Below are 22,603 nucleotides of genomic sequence, written 5' to 3'. Positions count from 1 at the left end.
TTTTTTCCTTAGGCACAAAAAGGCAAGGAGTGCTTGTGTCTGCCAGCAGCTGCATGCAGATGGTGATGCACTGAATTTGTCCACAACAGTTGAAACTGTAAATCATACATTAAATCCATTTAGATTTTAAACACTTTTTTTTTTTTAATTCCTTCTCACTTTCACTCATCCTGGAAAATTTTTGCTCCTCTTGAGCTCGTGAGTCAAATCAAGCGAGCAGATCATTGCTTATTGTTCGTCTCCAAGTGATGAAGGGTGGAGAAAGGATTCGTCATCATGCTAAGTTATGGGAAGAGTTTTGGTTCCCTGAGATTTCGTTGCAGTCAGTGCAGAGAGATGGCAACTCCCGGCTCAAATTGCAGGTATGTGAAAGCTCTCTCTGGAAAGGCTCTTTTCTCTCCATGCCTTTGGAAAGGACAGAGGTAATGAAGCCAGATGTAGATGGACAACAGCTGAAGAAAAAATAAAAAACTACAAAACTATTTTTTCTTGTTTTTGTGAGTCATTTCTCTGAGGAGAAAAGTGCTATCACATATTGCTGCATTTTACAGAACAGGAATCAAGTCCTAGGAAGTGAAAGATACCTATGAGACCTGTGCTCAGCTCAGGACTCTAGGAGTTACATGTTCTACAGCTGTGTGCTTATGTGCTCAAATGCACCAGTGCTCGTACAGCATCAGGTACATAGCTCAGCTTTGCACTGATGTTCACTACCGCAGTGTTTTGAGAATAACCGTGGGCCCTCACACACTAACAAGGAGGTTTATGGCTCAGTTTGGTGCAGCTTGCACTGAGTATGTGTTCAGAGAGCTGCTACAGGTGGAAGAGAGCAGCTACAGGTGGAAGAGAGCAGTGTTGAAGGCTGGTGCTGGGATTATGTGTCACCTGGTTTAGCTGCTCTGGGACACTCACTGACACCGTGTATCAGGTTTGGTTAATCATCTCCCACTTGGTTCCGCTTGAGCAGAGCTGTGTGCCCAGGGTGGAGATCAGTGACAGAACAAAGTCACAGAGGGAAAGCATTACTTGCTCTGTGCTCAGCGGGTGGCACCTGCACCATAGGACATGCAGACTTAGTGCCTGGAGCTGCCAGGAATCAGAAGCTACATCTAGAAAGCAGCAATACCTCTCCAGGGATGTCCACAGCAACCAGTGCAGGATTGGAGGACAAAATGACAGAAACTGACAACGTGGACAGGGTATTACCAGAATGGGAGAAAAACATAAAGGCTATAAAAATACCTGCTTGTTTTAGCAAGATGCCTCAGGAGAGTAAGAAGTTCTTCCCTCACACCAAACAAGTGGGGACTTATCTGGTAGGCAGAATGATCAACAAGGGCTCCTTCGCCAAGGTGATGGAGGGGCTGCACATCCCCACAGGGGAGAAGGTAAGCGCCCGGTGGGAGGGCACCGCACACCAGGCACTGTGAGTAGCCTTGCAGTAGCTTATGTCAGAGAACTGCAGACCATTTAATCTGCAAACCACAATCTACTCAGCGAATTATCCTCTGAACCTTATCCTCATAAATTAACCTCATAAATTGAGTTTATTGCTCATGTATAATCAGTCACATGTGCGAATATGTACTGAGTACAACTGTTTTCACAATTATAAGACAATATAGGCAACAAAGATATACTCCCTGTGAAAGAGAGTTGGGTATGGCATGAGGACAATTTCAAATCTGCTTTCCTGGTAATCTTTGCTGAGTAATTAGGGATAAGTATTTGACCCTTAAGGTTTCAGACAACACATTTGGAAAGTTATCCACTCCAAATGCATTCACTTTTATGGCAGGACACTGTTGTCTCCAGAAGGGCTGAACTAATGCACCACAAACCCTAACTGTGGAAAGGTGGATTACCATCGTAATCATTTTTTTTTTATTTTTGCTTTCCTTACAGCTTCAGTAGCATCACTTTTTGACTGACTTCCCAAACTGCAAAGGCTTTGATCCCAGCTTGCTGTATCATGGATGGCTTTTAGGCCAAACCAGGGGGGAACATACTGGAAAAAAAGATATGGTACAACTGCAGATGAAGTTAGTATGTAGGTTTTCTGTAACTTAGAGTGTTATATATGTACTGATTATTGCAGTCTGACTGGTGTCTATGGCAGAGCTCAGCCTTCCTGCTTTGGCCTTAAAGAGAAGTATTTTATTCCACTGGGGATGACTCACTTAGTGATAGCAGTTCTTAACACCATGACTACATCAGGTTTTCCCACATGCCAGCTTACCAGCCACACTTTTGAAAAGTAATCTGTGTTGCAAAGCTTGTTGCCTGTTTACATATACCTTATAATTTAGGTAGCCATAAAAGTCATTGACAAGAGAAAAGCCAAGCAGGATTCCTACATGGTAAAAAACATGAAGCGGGAGCCCCGGATACACCAGATGATCAAGCACCCTAATGTTGTCCAGCTATATGAGACCCTGGAGACTGGCAACTCCTATTACATGGTGATGGAGCTGTGTCTCGGCGGGGACCTCCTGGACAGAATCTGTGACAAACAGAGGTTGGCAGAAAGGGAAGTAAGGAGATACACCAGGCAAATTCTGTCTGCAGTTGGGTACCTGCATTGCCACGGGATTGTTCACAGGTAAGATATTTTTTTCTCCCAAAGAACAGTAAAGCAAGAAAGTGTGCAAGAAAAAGAGAACTCTTATTCATAAAGAGAATTTCTTTAATTTTTTTTAATTTAACTACCAAAAATATTGTTTCAAAAGACAACATTCTGTCACCCTATGTTAATAAAGCATTTTATTTCCATAGCTATAGAGATTAAGCTGCTATGCAGTGCTGGGGGGCCGAGTGGGGGCGTAAAGTGACAAAGCCCAGGGATAAAGGCTGATGAGCACAACAAATTAACACCTTGCCACAAATATCTCAGTATTAGCTGATGACAAACTTGTATCAAGTTCAAATATTTCAGAGTGGCTATGTAAATAAATACTGATCTTACTTGGTTAGCCACAACATAGTGAAACAGCTACCCATCACCCAGGACAGACTAGCAATTGAGCGAGTTGCTACTGGAGAATCACAGCTCACCAGCTCCAAAGAGAAAATCATACAGTGGGTCATAATGAGTGACCTGCCACATTGGCCTTTGCATTACTGGAACAGATCATGACTTCTACTGCTGGAGGGCCCTGAGCAGAGAGAGCTAATCTTCTTCCCCCTGCTATGAATCCCAGAGCGCATGCCAAGAGCAGCAGAATAAGGACTTCCATTTTAAGCAGAAGAAAAAGCAAGAAGCAATTTTTCCCACCATCTTTTTCTGTTTTTCTGCAATAATTCCCAGTCAATCAGATCCTTCATTTTAAATGATAAATGCACTCATTGGGAAAGCCCCCAAGACCTAACAAGTAATCCCGCTGACTGCATCATTACAGCAACCATGAAACAAATAGGTTCTGAATGTGATGGCTCAGCATTTGCAAATGCTTTGTGTGCTAAACATGAAATGTTTGCAGTCTAGCATGTAATTACTGATTTTTTTTTTTAATTAATAAGGAACAGAAAAGAAAGAGTCATTATCTACCTAGAGAATTTAAGTGTCGAAACAAACAGAAAACACCAGAAAACAAACACAAGGGGCTTCATGCATTCAGTCCAGTCTGATATCTCTGACGTGCTGGCTCCCTGGATAGTCTATTTTACATTTCTTCAGTGCCCACAAACATAATGTTTAAGTTCTTCCCATTACAACATTCCTTATGAATTTCATAAGCCCTCTCCCTTCTCTTTGCTTGGAAACACTTCTTTCAAGTGAGCAGGGGAGTAGCCTGATTTCTTCCCCTCCTTCTCTCTTGAACTGTTGTTATAGTTTTGCTGGGAAAGCATTGCAAGAGAAGACATTTACTGCATACTGTAAGAGCAGTCAGGAGCAAAATAGTGAAAAGTGCTCCTAGGGAGACTTGTTTGTGGTGATATGTTCCTCAGCTTACGATCCGCTGGTAGCTTGGAGGATCATAGCAATGGCCATGAACTTGCAACCATAAGCTGACTGGAATGAAGCAGAAATTTGTCCTGCCAAGGTGATGGCCTGCCATCTTCAGCACATCCCGTGGATCTGGAAGGGCTCCCGCGCTCAGCTCCAATTGCTGTGATTTACAGCCACTCACTGCAGAGGTTAAACCAATGAGGATAATTGTGGGTGTATCCTCTTCTGAAAAGAAGGCATCAATGTTTCCAGCAAGATGAGCGCAGAAATCGGAAAGTTACCTCACAAAGTCAATCTGATTTTCTCATCTAAGTAGTCAGTAGAGCTCAACTCTTCACATTACTTCCCCCAAAGGAAGGGAGGGATCCCCAGCTGCTGTTGGGAATGAGTTTGCTCTGTAGGTGTGAGGGCACAGCTGAGGAGTTGCTGGTAAAACCAGACACCATGGTAACACTGCCATGAGGTGGATAACTGTGTGCTAGAGCTATGCTTGGGACAGACCTCTACTAGAATGCAGATGCTTGGTGACTACAGGGTCTCATTCCTAGGTGATGAGCTTAGGGATTGGCTAATTTAATTCACTTTTGATCACATGTGCATTTCTGATTTTTTACCCTGGAATATATCTTTGAATAAATGCATTTCCCTTTGTTTTAATAAGATATTTGATGAAAAAACTGGCCATTTCCTTAGCTATTTTTAGTCCAAGTTAATATGATCCATCAGAAATCTTGTGCCCTATTTGACAGCTATTTTGTTCCCCTGAGATTCACTTTTTCTGTTCAGCACAAAAATCAGCACCGATCCAACAAATGCTTATGGCTTAGATTAAGGCAGAGCCTACTTTTCTTATCCATGAAAAAGCACAGTAGATTTTGACGCCTAAGTAACAAAATAACCAACAAGACAGAGCGTGCCCTCATTTGCCTCTTCATCCATCACACAACTTTTCGCTGTCCAAGAGGGCTCAGGCACAAGACCAGGTAGAGCAGCATCATAAGCTTGCACTCATCAGCTGAGCTCTGCTAACCATCCCTGTGTCTGCTCTAGACATGCTTAAGCAGTGAGGTAATACATCTTAGCTTTAAAGCCTCTAAAAATATATATATAAGCTAAATCACATTACCTCGAAACTAGTTGGGGTAGTGCACACACAGCCAGCTACCATCTCCTACAGCTGGTGTTTGCTTAGTGTCAGTAATCTGCCTGTGTGTACAATTTCTAATTTTTCCTGGATATTTTTCCTGGATATTTTCCCCTATCCCATAAAAAAGCTCATATATATCCTTTTGAATCACTACTGAACAAAGACCTGGACAAACATCACAAGCTGCCCTCTAGGCACTCTTTCCGAAGTCCCCACGGGAATGAAAAAAATTGCATGAAGTTACTTAAAGTTACACCATTTCTGGGAAAGTTTCCTTCAGAAAGGAAAGAACAAAATGTATTTTTGATGCAGGATAACTTCAGACACTTTGTAAATGTTAATAGCTATCATTATCAGTTTATCGGGCAAGAGAACAAATGTTCTATTAACTGAGCACTCATCTCTGTTGTGGGGATCAGACCAGCAGTCATGGGAATCCAAAGTAATATCATTAAATTGGAGAGTAGTAGAAGTCATCAGAGTGCTCCATGGGGTTTTAAAGATGATAGAAATGTCAGATTTGCAGTGGCCTGAAGCCCAACTGATTTTAAACCACACAGCTCAGTGTACAGAGTTGAGCCACAGTGGTACAAAGTTATCTTTCATCTACCTCCAAGCTTCTGGGCACTGACTGATTTGCCACACCAGAACACACTCTATTCAAATGAAAATTTATTAAAAAGTTATCATTAAAACCATTCCCATCCCATTCTCAGCCTGGGGTGGCAGTTTTTCGAGTGTGTCATCCGGAGCCACTGAGAAGAACAAGATGCTCCCAGAAAAACAGACATTGGGAGCACCATTACACTGCCAGACCCCATCTCTGCAGAAGCACAGTGATGGCTGCATAGTGCTGGTCCTTCCAACCCATGTTCTGTGCTCCTGTTCTTCCTTCCATCCTTTCTCCTGTCTTGTTTTCATCTACACTTGCAGGTCTTTGGGCTAGTGAAAGCACTTCCACGTACTCGCAGCTGTTTCTCAAATTTACTGTCTCCTCTCCGTATCCCTATAGAACCAAGGGAAAACTCTTCATCACTGCCAGTCACACCAGTTTCAGTTTCACAAGGGGCCACAGTGGGGTCCAGCAAACCATTGTAGGCAGCAAGATTGGCTGCCAACAGCCAGCCTGCACCAGCAGAGGATTCCCCTGTGCTGCAAAACATTTCAGCTGCCACTTGGGCACTCCCCACTGTGGAGCAATATTTTATCTTTTGGTTTTAATTTGTAAGGATATAAATGTTCCCACAATAAGCAAGTAAGCCACTGAGCCAGGCAGGAGTATTACTCCTGCAGTTCTGAGTTACATCCTCCAGTGGGACAGCTGTTCCTGGCTGTTCCTGGTTGTACAGACATAAGTCTGGAGGTGACTACACCTTCAAGTATCTGCCCCAACCTAGCTCAGGAACTTCACTGGGGAAGAGACATGGCTCTCTTCTCATCATCCAAATCCCACAAACACAATGTACTCCACAGGAAAGTTGAAATATTCAACAACACTCAGTGCTTCAAGCAATGACAATAACACTGTAGGTCCAAGCATGCGGCAACTTCCTTTTTCACTCAAACAAAGAAATAAATACTATTTCTTTTCCAAAATAATGCATCAGCAGAATGGATGATTTCTAAAATGAAGAATCTATTTAAAAATTCTCATAAAATCCTCCATTAAATACAGAAAGTTTCCACAACATGAAAACTTTAGGATCTTGTTACAATTGTAAGGCATTGCTGTGCAGCACTATTGTTATTTCAACTAAGTTTTGCTAAAATATATCTACAAATGGCTAACTGGGACAACAGAAATCTTAAAGTTTGCTTTCTGTCTTCATTTCAGGGACCTGAAAATTGAAAATTTTCTTCTCGATGAGAACAACAACATCAAAATCGTTGGTATGTATGTGTTAAGTTTTCAGCTTTTTTACCTCAGCTTTCAGTGACAAGTTAGCTACTATTTAAACAACATGTTGATATGACTGAATTTGCAATTATTCAGTGACTATATTGTAGCTTTTAGTATAAAGAAAATTATAAAGTCTAACTTCACAACTTGTTTATGAGCTTTAATTAAAACATACTTTCAGGAAAACAAGGCAAATAATTTTGTTTGGCATTTTCCCTACTGTATTGCTGAGAAGCAAGAAAAAAATTACAGCTTTTATATGTAGAAAGCTGTTCCTAGTAGAAGTGATTTGTAAAGAAATAAATCTTTTGGGAGCAAAACGTGGGTATGGGTGCACTAGCTTCTGTTGAGTCATTGTTTGAACTAGAAACCTCATCGTTTGGTCATTAACAGAAACTTTGCTAGGGTTCTGAGGCAAACATATATAAAAATAGGGGAATTTTCACTAAGCAGTTAACACAGCTCAGAGAAACATTAATTTTATGCTATAGAAACCGCATGGAAAAATCCCCGCAAGGGAAGCTCACTTTTAGAGACACCACATGTTTAACCCAGTGTTTCCCAAACTTTTGAAAGCTTAACACCTCTGAGAAAAAAAAGGAACCAGTTCTTCAACCCAAGTTGACTGACAGCCAATCCTGTACAATCGCGCTTCTCCCCCCTGCACTTGCACACATGCACACATACACAAAAAAAAGGCTTAATCCAGCACATTTTACCCCACATTTACAACAGGCTTAAAGCACGGCCTGCTGAGCTAGATGCTGTAACTCATTCAGCCATGCTCACTCAGCTGTAAGGCTGAGCTCCTGTATGAGTATGCAATCAACTGAGGTAAGCCAGAATAGTAAACCAAACCCAACCAAAGCCAGAGTACAGCCTCATGGATGGGTAGCTTTGCTGTTACTGCTCCAGTCATCCATGGCACATTTGTTTGTATCCAAGCAGCTAAGATGTCACCAGATGCTAATGCTAACTGAGCAGTTTTTGTCAGCAAATATAGCCAAGAGAAGATGATGCCTGAGGAGATGGTTACTTACTTTGTCTCCTCTTTGTAAATGGTTATAGAAACTCTCCTTCTCCTCCTCCTCCTTCTCCTCCTCTGGGCAAATCCCAGGGATTTGTTTAGGCCACCAACAGTGACTGCCAGGCCCCATTCTCTTGATGAAAACCCCAGGCTATCTCCTGAGGCAGTCACATAGCAGGAGACCCTCCATTTGTCCCCAGTCCCTCAACCCACTGCTTCGGGTGTGCCAGGGTACCCATGCTATCAACCACCACATTAAACCCACCAGTGAAGTAGTGTGGACTAAGCAATGGCTCCATCAACTGCTTCAGCACATCTAAGTTATTTATCTCCACTGCTCTGCATATATTTTGCTGTTGCAAGTAATGGTCCCTCAAGAAATCAAACCTCCTGTAGTCCTCATGTTTCAGATACAGATTGCTCTATTATGTGCAACTCTGCCCTAAAGGCATCTGCAATACTACAAATGCTGTGCAAGGAGATAAAGCACAGCTTGCTGCACTCATAATGTGTATTGGTTCTGTATCTTTCTCCTATCTTTGGCCAATTGGTAAAGTATTTTGAGAAAAGATTGCTCTACTTTTGTCTTTTTTATGACTATCAGATTTCGGACTGAGCAATACTGCAAAGTTTGAGGGTCTCTCTCAGGAGCTGTTACATACCCAGTGTGGGAGCCCAGCTTATGCTGCCCCTGAACTCCTTGCTCATAGAAAGTATGGCCCAAAGGTGGATGTCTGGTCCATGTAAGTAGATCTAAAAATACACTTATTGAAGCACTTAATGGTTTGGATATGATCTTGATAAAAATGGGTTGGGGGCAATCTGCCTTAGGGTATCAGAGAGACATCAGAGAAGGATTGCTAGGAAAAAAGAAGGGAATGAAAAATGAGTTTTGAAATGTACATTCATTGTAAAACACCATAGAGGAAGAATGACTGAGCAATATGCATGCTGCTCCAGAGTAACCCTATATCAAGGGAAGCTGACAGGAGATAGGGCATCAGGCTTTAGGAACGTATTCTGAAGTGACAAAGAACTTGCATATAATGGCCCCTCAGATTAATCTCTCACCCTCCTGTCACTCTGGCACACAAGTTCAGCTCTTTGGAAGTTCTATGCTGAAAAATGGGCATTTTCTGTCTAAGGTACATTTTGCCAGAATGAATGAATGAATGAATGAATGAATGAATAAATAAATAAATAAATAAATAAATAAATAAATAATCAATCAATCAATCAATCAATCAAAACTTCAGTATCTCAACTAACAAGTGGGTAAAGTTCAGGGTGCTACCGAACCCATGATAAATGCCAGTGGATTTCAATCAGCTCACAAGGTATGTAAGAGTAATTGCACTTTTTAACTTTGAAGTGCCTCATCCCATCCTACTCCACATCTGCACTATCTTAATGTTCTACTGCTGCTCAGCACGCAATATTGCACTTGATCCAAACCCAAACCACCTCATTTTGGACATCTGTCAGAAGGAAAGTGAGGCCTGGTTGTACAGAACTGGTATGCCCACCTCCTTGCCTATCTACAAATATACTGAATCTCTTTCCAGAGTTCTTGGCAGTCCTTACTAAACTGTGTATCTGGAGAGGACAGAAGGTTTTAGCTTGAAATACAGTAATGCTGGTAGCTACAGTTACGCATCTAACTCAAATATCTAAAGTAAAAGCTTTGTGTTACTGTATGCTCAAAAGAGAGAGGGATTATATCACCCAGAGAGTGATTCAGAGCATCTACGTTAAGAAACTGCCTCTCTCAATCAGCTTTACAATTCTGTGTATACATGCACAGACACACATGCACCCATGCACATAAGTAAATAATGTACATTATTCTTTTCATGACCTGTTTCTGACAGACGCACAGTATATTAGGGTTTTGACCTAGCCATGATTCTTATACCTCAGCTTCCTCTAAATTTATGGGATATTAATGATACACAAAGTTAGGGATGAAGGACAAATTCAACTACTTCAGTATGTCTGGATTTCAAGAGCACTACTCTGAATTTATTTAGAAATTACCCAGATGAATCAAGTCTAAAGGACGCTGTCAGCACTTAAATAGGATTATACTTATTTCACATTTCAGATGGCTGAATGAAGGCAAAGCAGTAACCTTAGAACCACCTATTGAGCTTACTCTGTTAATAAACATCACGAAACATATCAAGGACTATATAAAATTCATACAAGGCCCTTGGTATTTAACACAGATATATTCTGAGCCTTAAACATAAAGCATATTTACTGTAATTGTTCTTACTCTCATTGTGGGAAAGGGAATTCTGATGGATTAACATTAATCAGACAGATAATTTAGTCCTATTGTCACAAAATAAATAGAGGATTACAAATCAACTGGACTCTGGAACTGAAGAATTCCACTGCTTAACTTTACACAGTAGACTGACAAGGAGTAGTTACAGATGAAGGAGGCAGCTAAATTCCTTCAGAAACACATTCAGAAAACTAACCAATACGGAGGTGCAATACAGTTGAGGCTCCTAGGAGGCAACATGGAACAGCCCATTTTGCCTACTGATGATTTTTCTTTATAAGATTTTAAAGATTTTTTTGAGAACTGGATTGCTGTTGAGAACTGATTAGCTGTTGTGCACAAGATGAATTAAGCAAGAAGCTGCTGTATCCAAACTAATCCAGAGAGTTTGGTGGGGTAGAGAAGTAGTCTGTTACAGCTAATGTTTGAGTCCCACTACAATTCCAGCTTCAATTACCTACTTTGTGCTACATTTTGTAGACCAGATTTTGAAGGAGATTTTAGGACAGCAGCTCTATCCATTCCCCAGATTCCCCTTCCTCGGGTATTTCTCCACTCAATAGGATGATGAAAAGAACTATTGCCAATTTAACGCACCAATTGTGCATACCGTCACCAGAAAGTTTCACTGTGAGGTACTGTTTGCAGTGTTGAAAACAAAAATGTATTTAATGTTGTAATGATATTAGAGATCCACTTCCACTGCATGCTGCTCCTATTCACCAGAGAAAATAAAGTAAAAATAAAGAGGCTCTCCTCTTACTTTGAATCCATCTGAATTTAACCCACAGAAAGTTATGGATTATAGAACTACAATCCTTGCTATTGCAGTCAACAAGCATTTCCATGCTGTTTCACTGCAGTATATTTCTTTTGTATCTCTGTATGCCTTTCCTCAAAGAATTCATCAGGGAAGTTGTACAACAAAAATTGCTTTCAAGGACTAGATTTATCAGATGATTTGATAAAGTGAGAAGAGATTGATCTCACTTAGCTCTGGTCATCTAACAACCAGGCATCTGTTATTCCAGGCAGGTAGTGTCCTACTATTGTCAGCACAGAGAGATAGCTCATCTCCTGAAACACTTAACTGTGGACCACATAGCAGTACTGTGCCACTTCCATGTGTTATGTCATCAGTTATAGGGAGCAGAGCCTAGCCCCTCCCTCTACATTCCTTGAGAATTTGTAGAGAGCAATGTCACTTCTCATCCTCCTCCAGAATGGACAACCCAAGTGCCCTCAGCCTCCCTAAGGCTTGATCATCATACTAGCAAACTGCTACTATTTTGCAAGAGTTAAAGCTTTAGGTCTCTAGTCAACAGCAAGTTGTTATCAAATGAATGCCTTCTAGGCATAAGTCACACCTAATTTAGCAATCTGAGCAAAGCAAGAAGAATTGAATTACTGTCTGGAACAGGATCTACCAGATCAGTTGCAGTTCTGTGTTGTCACAGAACTCGAAACAGGAATACTTTATTCTGATGGGCAGGGTACATTGCACTAACACTTCAATGAGTTTATTTTAAAAATAAACAGCAGCTTTCCACTTTCAACACTGCAGGCTTTCCAGTCACTCACTGTACAGACTCTTTTATGCACACTTCCCACAGTATTCTTTGATCAGTAAGACAGCATTTACTCAACAGAAAAAGTGTAAGATGTCTCCTCAGTGCAAATTTCTGTTTGGAATTGATAATTTGTAAACTTGTTCTTGACACTGAAGGCAAATGTCTGAAACCCAACTCAGCATTGTCATTTTTCTTTTTTTTTTTAGGGTACTTATTAGCATTATCTAGAGCTCTAATGTTTGTGTTTTTTTCTTTTACAGAGGTGTTAGCATGTTTGCTATGCTAACTGGCACATTACCCTTCACAGTGGAGCCTTTTAATATCAAGCAACTACATCAAAAGATGGTAATTGGAGAAATCAGCCCAATTCCATCAGATATCTCCCCTGGTAATGCACTCAATTTTTTATAAAGAATACCAATGTGTATATGTATATATATGTATATACAGATATATGTGTATATATATGTATAGTATATATGTGTATATGTGTATATATATATGTATATGTGTGTGTGTGTATATATATATAAAGGTCTAATTCATGAAATAAAGTCAATTTATCAATACTGTAAACTTTTCTCTGGCAGACAGTATGAACCTTTTCTAGTTTGCTTGTTTTCTCTTAGAAATAGCTGGTGTCTTAGACAAGATCTGTGTCTGACAGCCCAGTAGGAAGATGACGCTGCTGTCTTTTTTCAAAAGACCACTCTGCTTGGTTCTTATATACAGGTGGAATAAAATGTACATTACTTTTACACAAAAAGAGCAGTTGTGCAGTAAATAAGAACATCATCATGTTCAGTGCATCATATGCAGGTTATAGCCAGGCACTCTTTCTTGTCTTTCCCCCAAAAAACTCTTTTAAATTATTAAAATGGTACACTTTTTTTTTTCCTGAATAATTTACATTTGACTACAACAAAATCCACAGCATCTAAGTAATTAAAGAAATGATTAATCCTGATGGTTTTCATGAGAAAAAATACCACTGAAATACAACCTTTTTCACCTAAGTTTACTGACAATGTTTAACAACCTACAACCTACGGAGTCTTCTACTGGCAAATGTAGTTTGTAGCCTGGATTAGAGCCTGCAGCTCTAAAGCACAGACGCAGTACTAGTATATGCACATTCTGGATCTGTGTTCAGAAATTTACTTCCACAAAGCTCAGAATTCCTACACAGCTCTGGCTTTAGTCCCTATTTTCTCTACACCTGGGCTGGCATCGTCTCTGTTGACTATCACAGAATTTGGCAGCTTCTCACAGCCCCTTTAAATCCTGCAGTTTCAGTGATGAAGGCAGAAGGCAAAGAATAATCCGGGTCTTGCCCAGCAGTCTGCCAGTCCAAGTCCAGACCCCCTCCATCGCTTTGAGTGGCTTTGCTCCAACATTAGGCAAAAATGAGCAGGGGAACCAAGATGAGCTGCAGTGGCTGCCTACAGCCAAGCACTGGGAAGCAGCAGACAGTTCCAGGATGAGCTAGCTGGATCTAGTCTGCAGTCACAATATTAAGATAAAGTGATAATATAATTTCTTTTTCTCCCACAGAAAATGGTATGAGGATATCTATTCTAGCTCTCCAGAATATTTGCACATTAAACTCTTATTTATTTATCTTTGGAGATTGACTACCAGATAGAAGATCCATTTTTCTACAAGCTCTCCATTGATGCAATTATACTATTTCTGATTTTTCTTATTTATGCTATTGTTATAGCTGCTACTAATAAATACATTATCTCTGTTTTTCTACAAAGCCCACACAGTCAGTGGAAGATTGTGGATAACTCCATTGTTTCCTTGTCCACTGGGAATTTAGTGAGACATCAGTAGCACAGCATTGCATACTTCAGATCTAAGTTCTTCTGAAGGAGATTACAAAGTAGAAGGAGCATTATGTCCCCAGTTTAATGCTCACTTGCCACTTTGCTCATTTTAAAGAATCCCCAAGGAATATGGAAGACTTTGTCAGAGTTTTCTTAAATTAAAAAAGAAAAAAAAAGGGACTTTATGCAGTATTGAAACTAGGTGGCCAACATACAGGAATATTTAAGCTTGCTCTGACCCAACACTAGGAAGTCAAAGCACATTATGTTATCTGGGCACAGGGGTGCATTTCCCTCCTTCCATACAGAGTTTTATCAGTGTGATGAGTTTCTTTGTTGGACAAAATAACTTTAGGTGCCCCTTTTGCAGAGCCTTAATCAAATGCTGAGTGGGCACAATGCTGCAGTTATTTGTTGATTCCATACACCACATTCACTGAGATAAATCAAGCAGATTAGGAAGCAAGGTCCTGTGACACATTCATAGCAGCATCCACAGGTCCATATCTTGCTTCCTGGCAGGGACTACACTGTCCAACTTGCTCAGATGTCCTTGGGGACACAGGAGCACCGTGCGGGACTGCAGCAGCCTCGGGAGAACTGGAGCTGTCTTACGGAGCAAGTAGCCCTGGAGAGTGGATTTTAGTTTAGGTTCTTATAATATAGAGAAGCAGTGTACGTGCAACATTTCCAAAGAAGGAAAATGTTGACATGCCTGAATAATCAGGGCTTACTGGAAATTGTACCATTTCATCCAAATCCTGTGCAGGAGCTGTACACTTTATGCAATCCTTACTTGAGCCTGATCCTGCTAAGAGGCCTGGAGTCAAAGAAGCAATGAAAGACAAATGGTTGAACGAAGGTTTCACCAAGAAAATCCTGAACACTACTACCAGTGAGAACAGGTAATTAATCTCACATCTCCCTCTTAGCCTGGGTTTTCAGGATTTGGTTTTTTTAGGTTCTTGTTTAGAAATTTTTGTTACTGGCTGCAGGGTGCTCCAAAACGCCATTTCTGAAATTTTATTTCAGAAAATATGTCAACTTTTCTAACCACAGACAAATTTTATATGAGAGAAAACATTCTTATGAAACTGCTCATATTCATGGCATAAGTAATTTTGCTCCTGACATGCCTCACCGGTGCCACTAATTTCGGGAGTTTGCTTTTAATCTTTTCCTGCATAACAAGGTCTCAGATTTCCACCTGAGGGAATGAAATTTTTATTTGACACTGAAGGTCCTGTCATTCTAAAGATTTTGATACTCATCCATCTTCATAACTGGACATAATTAATCTTCACTCTTCCTTACTGAGCCATTGTATTGTTTAAGACTATTATAAAAGCTTGAACTCCTCAGTGGTGTCTACAGGAAGCACAGAAGGCTTTCCTACTACAATCTGTGTCTTCTGCCACCAATCGCAAACAGTGCTATCGGAAACTTACCAGCAATTTGCTCGTCTCTCTGAGAACTGCCCACTACTTCTATCTCTGACCCTCCTTCCACTAAAATACGGCTGTTCCCTGTTTAACATCAAAGTTGGACCTCCAGAGGTCCATTCCAATCTTTACAATTCTGTGATTCTGTGGGCAAATTTGAAAATACATCTTCACTGCCCTAGAGCCCACAGCTGCTGTATTTCTAAAATGCCTCACACAGCACCCTGTGAGTAAAATATTTCTCATTATAACATAACTAATTTAATTTTGCTATTTCAAGTCTCTAAAAACAAAAATCATCCCACACTTTCCTTAGGATTTTATCTTTTTGTCCTTTAAGGTTTTCCTGCCTTTGAGGCTCTTCCTGCCCTCTTATGTCCCTGCTATCTCCCTCTGTTAATCCATTTCAGATTACTGTACTGAGAACCCAAATACACACACTGGAATGAGAAAATGCTGTTTTCTACCTTCTAATTTTTCAAGCCTAATCCTGGTAGATGTCCTTCTAGAGTAATCAGTTATATCAACAATAAGACATTTAATACTACAGTCACAGAACAGCCCAGCAGTGAGATTAGCAAAGCCAGGCACAGTATTTCTGAACAACGATGTATCGCACTGTGCCTATTCAACCTGCTCAGCCACCTCTAGATACAGCATGGGAAATTCATTGCCTGCTTGTAGTAAATCCTGATACTGTGCCTGGATGTACTGCTTGTGTTTAAGTACTTTTTCCTGTTTCAGACTTTGCTTCAGTGAACTGAATCCTGTTGTTTTAAACTATATGACAGAAATGATGGAATTCAGTCTTTCGGAAGTTACCAAAATTCTACTAAATAACAGACCTTCTTCTGCCATGGCTTCTTACTGCTTATTGCTGAAGAAACTGCTCAGGTGCCAGAAAGCACACAAAAGAATCCAGGTAAGACATGATGATTATGATATACACAGTGTTCTCTCTGCATTACTCTTACAAGGAACATTGCTACAGCCATGCAGCATCTAGGAAAACATAGCAGGTTGTGGAATAGAGATAAAACTTACCCAAAATGGTAAAGAAATTGCATATCTAAGTGCAGCCTTTGGGAGCCTGCATTCTGGTATTCTCAGCAGTGATTATTTTAAAAGATTTTTCACAGAGATAAATATTCTTCTTTTTTTAAGTAACAATTTTTTATTTTTTTTTAAATGAGCTGCTGGTTGTAATGGGATTGAGAATTAATATGCTTTACATAAAAGATTACTTTCCTTTGGGAAAAGGAGCATTAGCATCCCAACGACCTTACCATCCCTTCTGTTTCAGACTGCTCCATGCAGGTATGGTCCAAAGTCTGGGGAGGTGAGTGGAGAACTATAAAAGTTGTAAAATCCTTTGCCAGTATCTTTTTGGCACTTTTGCCATTGTATCTTACCCCTGGACTCCAGCTTTGACTCATTCAGGGACACGGAGTGAGATCAGAGGGAATAAAAATTTTTAAAAATAAATCGAAAATATTATGGTAATCACTAGTAAGGCCACAACTAGTTAAAAAGGCTGTAAGCTTTTCTTTTACAACCGTCTCCACTCAGGGGTTCACAGCTCAGTCATAAAAATTTTGCTTCAGGCAGAAACTGGACAGACAGGAAGCCAAGTTCCAGCTTCTAACACACAAGTGCAGTGGGAAAAGTTTCAACTACAAAACAACACACATCAGCGATTAGCCTCCCATTCAAAACCTTCACCCTGGAGAAGCTGTATTTTGAGAAGGTCCAGTTGACTCCTCCAGAAATTATTTAGATGAGCTTGAGCAGATCCAGATCTCCATCCCAATGCACAGCCCCAAGGTAGCAGCAGTCTGAGCAGTGTTTGCAGGCAGAGCTGTAATTCAAAGCTATGAGTAGGGGAGTATGTATGTACATAGGGGGAGGAGGCAACCTTCACATATCTGGCTTTTTTCCTATCATAAGTTTAAATTCAGTCCACTAAATCACAACTCAAACAGAAGGAGCTGCGTTGTCAAGGCTGTGGACCAGTTTTCTTGAAACTCTGGATATCAAGCTGATTTACAGCCCTCCAAGATGGAACCTTCTGGGTAAGTGGCAGCATTTCAAATCCTCTGCCACTTCTTCCAGTAGGGCAGGGGAGCAAGCAAGTGCACAAAGTAAGGCACAAACCAAGAAGCTGTCTGTGCTGCTTCATGCCATCCGGAACCAAAGGGTCATCCCAAGGCAGATGGCCAAGTGGAATTCAAACACAGGCTGAAAAGTAGTTCTGGCTGCTGGCTAATAGTGGTATGGATAATTGTTTTGAACTCTCAGTATATATATGTTGCCCAAGCAGGCTGAAGATTTTGGTAGAGCAAGAAGGAGAAGAGGACAAACTAAGAAAGTCATGACTACTTTTTTTTTTTTTTCCTGTGATGAATAATTGTGTCAGATTGGACTCTAACATAAACAATGCTTTGTAATATCCGTTACTAAGAGAATAATGGAAATCTTTCCTTGTCATTAAAGGCTTGTTTCCTATTGTTTATAATCACAGAGTTTGTAAATGATATCATTAAACTAAAAAACTCACAACCTGCTACCATTTAGAGCACCATTTGCAGTACTATTTAGAGATTATTGTTACCTAAGAGTTTTCATAAAACTCGTGTATGTCTTTTCCCCAAATATTCACTCTACATTGTTTGTTACTTAATTGTATCTCTCTAATCCCACTTACGTTCTTTTGTATTATGAAAATGAGTATTTCTCCTTTGTTGGCAGTTAGGCTCTGCAAACACTTGTAGTTAACAATGATCACCTCTCAGAAGCTTTTCATTCAAGCCTTAGTCACTCTTCCCAAAGAGCTCTTTCAAACAATGAAGACCAGTGCTGTTGTTTCCTTGCCAGTTTCTCCAATAGTATTCCTACTGCCTAGAAAGGCTGAGGTTCAGGCAACAAAAAGGGTGGGATTGGGGAAGGCTAGCTAAGATATCAAGCGGAGCTTTCTTGCTGGATGCTTTTATTTTTCCAGTATTCTCTGGCCTGTTCTTCAGCAAAAGTTCTTTCACACATATATTGACACAAAGAGAAAACTTAGCCCAAAGCATAAATGGAGTAAATAGGAAAAAGAAAGAAAGGCTCTGGTGGGGCAACAGCCCTGGGGAGGATTCTACACTTTGGTCCAAAAGAGGCCAAGCACATGCTTCCTGGCAAGCTGCATTGCCTGGCTGTGGCTGCAAAACAGGAGTGTGAGGATGTCAACAGAGGGTGAGAGGGGAAGCCTGCCACTTTTTCTTCACCTTCTAGTTCAGCCCCTGTTAATGGTACTGGAGCTTAATTACAACAGCATGGGTATTTGATACTTGTACTGCAAATTATGCCAAGGATATTTCAAAATGCATAGATAGATGTTCTTTCTGTTCTCCATAATGCCAACTATTTGCTATTTATTACTAGCAGTGTGTGAGCCGTCAATAAACCACACAACATTTTTTCAGCTTTCCAGAACTTGCAAATGTATGCATCTGCTTTAACTTTATGGAGCTCAGCAAGAACCCATGGGCATAAAATTAATGCATAAACATTCACTTTTGCATCTAAATAAGTGCCAGTTTAAATCTGAGTGAAGCAAATAATAACAACTAACAAAGTCAAAGGTAAAACCAAATGGCAGAAAATAATCCACCATTCACTGAAATGATTTCTGTTTAGGACCGTAAAGGATATTGTACATTCTTGTCTGCCTATGAAAAGAGATGTTAGTGGAGACCTAACATTTGTAAAGGAATACAAGCAAGCTAAAAGCCTCCTTCTCCTCAGCGAATTGTTGAGAAAGTTGGCATCCAGCTCCTTCAAAAGTTCTGCCCATAAAGAACCAAACATATCAAATATCAACACAAACAGAAAAGTATTTGTGTTCATGACAGTGCTCATGAATAACACACAATAAAAGCTCAACCAGTACAATCAGAGCAAAACATGTTTAGTATTCAAACACATATTCATAAACCACCATGCTCAACACATTCCAGGCAGCAGACTGGGCTGTGATTTTTAGCACAATACCAAAGAAACGTACAATTTCCTGGGACAAATCTTTAGCAACACTTCTACCACTGGAAAAAAAAGCCCATGGAAATTATTTTTCATGTACAAAAAAACCTGTGTTTGGGAAAACAGTGTGAGTCATTGTGTTTGCAGCTCCTCCTTGTATACACAAGCTAACATTTGTATATACAAATAATAGTTTTGTTGGATGCAAACAGATGGGATTCTCATTTTCCTGGGTGCAATTAGAGAAGTCTGCTGAAAGCTCGACCCTGAAAAAAGCATAAGATCCTTTCCATGTTCAAATTTGAGCCATAAGTCATTGGATAAACTTAAAACACAGCCTGTCCTTTTATGCGTCGTAATTTCTCCAAGCAATGTATTTACATTTTATGTGTTCTGTTGTAGAAGTGGGAGCCTTAATGATTACAATTTGCCATCCAGAATTTTATAGCTAGTCCTTGCAGAAAATAGCATTTTTGCCAAAAAGCTTCCTGCCCAGGTGCTTAACCAATTAGCTCTTAAGAGGTCTGGCAGTAAAAGCAGTCATGGCAAGTTTTCTGATATACTGTATATAAGGTGACAGCTTGCAAAATGTAAGATGAAAATTTGTTTTCTTAACTAGCAGTGTGTAAAATCCTGGGGGACTATTTGATTGCAGAGCCTAAAATGCTTATGACATCTCCAATTCCCAGCTGATCTAATGCGGTTTTAGCAATATGTTGTCAATTTTACCATATTGTGTTTCTTCTTATTAATACTTAAAAAATAATTTCCTTGATTGTGATTGGGTGCTGCAAATATGTAAGAAGGATGGAGTAACCCCACAAGCATGAGGTTTGAGGCCCTTTAGATTTTTCCAAATATTTTTCTATCTCACAAAATACAGGCAAACTTTCGAAACTATCTCTTCTCCAAAATTAGTCCCACTTTTCTTCTGATGGCTTGTTGTATTAAAAACATATCATTCACAAGGGGAATATTTTTCTATGAAAAGAATGAAAGAAAACTTCTTTTTCTGAAACAAGAAGATTGTATGAGGTGGGGATGCCAGTGAAAAGATCAAAACTCACTATAGATAATCCTTGAAATGCAGCTGTATGTCAGCAAAGTGGGTCTGTCAGAGATGATACAGAAAATGTGACAAAAAAAAAAAAAAGCTTGGTACTGAACTGGAACATCCATGCAGACAATTAATACATTGCAGAAACATGTTTTTCAAGAAGGCCAGCCCTGAGGGAATAGGGTCTTAGGAGAAACAGCACATGGTACAGATAGCTCATCACGGGGTTTCAAGCTGTAGCAGGATATTTATGTGGGTTTTCACCAGAATTCTCTGTGTCCTGTATGGAAGGAGGAAGGCTCTGTCAGTCCATGTGCAGCATAGTTTCAAGAAGAACCTCTGGCATGGGGTCTGCTCAGAGGAACCGTGGGTTTGTAAAAATAAGGTCTGTGTATAAGCAAGATTTCCCATTACACATGTTGTACTGTGATTTCCTTCGAAGTTCAAAGTGGTCTTTTGTTCCATACTAATCAAACGCTGTTTGATAATTTTGCAGAGGGAAAGCACCGTAGAAAAACACAATATTAATCCCAATAAACACGTGAATGGGGAGTCAGAAATTCCAATTTCCCAGCAGGCTGAAACGGACACTCTGGAAAATCTCAGAAATCATGACAGTAAGACTTTCCCTTCTCTAGTAACCCTGGCAATGCCAGATGCTATTCAACAAGATGAGATTGCAATTATATCTGAAAACCAGGAAAAATTGACAAAAGGTACTGCCTTGGCATCTTGGCCTGAAAGAGTTTTAGGATGTATATCTGGGAAAAATAAAAGAGAACACAGTTCCTGAAAATGCCATAGAAATATCCTTTCACTTTGCTTTGAAATGACAAATATTTTGAGAAATTGTTTTTCACCCTCAAGTTTGGTTATTGATTTAATGCTAATCCGGTGGAAAAAAAAGCTAGCAAGTCAATACCTGATCTAATTTATATTCTGCAGGTTTCCTTTACAAATAATTGTATGTCATTATGCAGGTTAGTTACTACAGTGCCTCGAAAAATAGACACTTATCAGTTAAAAAAAAAAAGAAAAAAGAAAAGAAATTATTTGAATTCCCAAGCTGAATGTGGGTATGGTGCAAGAGTCGTACCCTTGCTACACTCAAGGAGGTGTTGCACTCACTTCCATGGCATCATTTTCAGTAGTCTTCAAAAATACGTGTACTTGTAGGTGTATAATTGTGCACGATCAAACTCCAGTTCTGAACATAGGCCTATTTCTGCTCTGGTTACTGCATGCCCACATCTATTCACATATGAGATACAGTTAAATTTATTGGATAAATAGCCCCAGAAACATAAAGGAATAATGGACACCAAAATTAAGGCAGGCAGCTTTAGGCAAGATGCTCACCTGATCAGAACGCCAGGTAAGCTGGTTGCTTACCTCCCGATCATTATTTTTTTTAAATCTTAAATGCAAAATTGCCTCCTATGTCAAGACCTGTTCCTATTTATGCCTTTACAAGTGTTCTGTGAACAATCATTTTTTTTATATGTGACAAAGCTGTTTTGATATTAACATGCCATTTTTCTTCATTACAGCAAAAACCAATCTGACTTATTCTATATTCTATTTAGTTTCCAAGTTTGCAGACAGAGAGTTGGTTCACCTTGGACTTCCTACATCATCAAGCGAAAATACACTATGTGAACCTATATATCAGCCACTTTTGGACTTTCAGGAGAATCTGAAGGATTTTGAGGACTTGACTGAAGCCAGAAAATCATGTCTTCAGGAGAAATCACAGGCCACAGTAGAAAACAACCAACCTCCTTCTTCAAACATCCAAGCAATGACAAACACAAGCAAAGTGCCTCCTCGATCACTAATGGAAAACAGAACTATTACCAGGAGTCCTTTGCCTCAGCAGGACATGAGGTTTAAAGATCTTCTGAAGGCAGTAGATGACAATATTTCCATGCCAATAAAATGGCACCCTGGTAAAGAAGGCACCAACCTCCTAATGACTGTCTCTCCCCAAATCTCCCCTCTTCCCAGGCTGCAACAAACTGCCCTGAGAGAAACCAAGGCTAGAAAGATTTCCAGGCTAGGCAGATCACAGCAACATACAAATATCTGCCCGCTGCTTTTAGTCAGTGGTTCAAAACCACCAGCCTTCCCCATGTCCCATGAGCAAATACTTACTGTAAGAAGTTTGAAGCAGTCTAAAGAAAAACTGACTTACTGTTGCAACAAGAAAGCTAAGAAAAACTTGAACCAACTCAGATGTACATCTAAAACTACAGACCTAAATCTTCCAGCTTTATCTCCACCATACCAAGCCAGGCTCGGGGAAAAAGCAGAGATTTTAAGGTTAAATTTTACATAAATAAAGCACACACAGAGCATTAGAAGA

General features: G+C 40.0%; 1 protein-coding gene across 1 annotated transcript in view; it reads left to right on the top strand.

Moving 5' to 3' along the window:
* The first annotated feature begins 1,096 nt into the window (after positions 1 to 1,096).
* Positions 1,097 to 22,603, top strand: part of LOC100544071 (hormonally up-regulated neu tumor-associated kinase-like) — an 82,909-nt gene continuing 61,402 nt past the window's right edge. The window contains exons 1-9 of the mRNA XM_019613570.2: positions 1,097 to 1,388; positions 2,310 to 2,602; positions 6,931 to 6,986; positions 8,628 to 8,766; positions 12,148 to 12,275; positions 14,489 to 14,624; positions 15,906 to 16,083; positions 20,735 to 20,954; positions 21,789 to 22,187. Coding sequence (XP_019469115.2) covers positions 1,137 to 1,388; positions 2,310 to 2,602; positions 6,931 to 6,986; positions 8,628 to 8,766; positions 12,148 to 12,275; positions 14,489 to 14,624; positions 15,906 to 16,083; positions 20,735 to 20,954; positions 21,789 to 22,187 — 1,801 coding nt within the window. The 5' untranslated portion in view covers positions 1,097 to 1,136. The remainder of the gene's footprint in view (positions 1,389 to 2,309; positions 2,603 to 6,930; positions 6,987 to 8,627; positions 8,767 to 12,147; positions 12,276 to 14,488; positions 14,625 to 15,905; positions 16,084 to 20,734; positions 20,955 to 21,788; positions 22,188 to 22,603) is intronic.

The sequence above is a fragment of the Meleagris gallopavo genome, chromosome 2, assembly GCF_000146605.3.
Source record: "Meleagris gallopavo isolate NT-WF06-2002-E0010 breed Aviagen turkey brand Nicholas breeding stock chromosome 2, Turkey_5.1, whole genome shotgun sequence".
NCBI lineage: Eukaryota > Metazoa > Chordata > Aves > Galliformes > Phasianidae > Meleagris > Meleagris gallopavo.
Note: the sequence above shows the minus strand (reverse complement) of the source record. Positions and strands in the feature narration are given on the sequence as shown.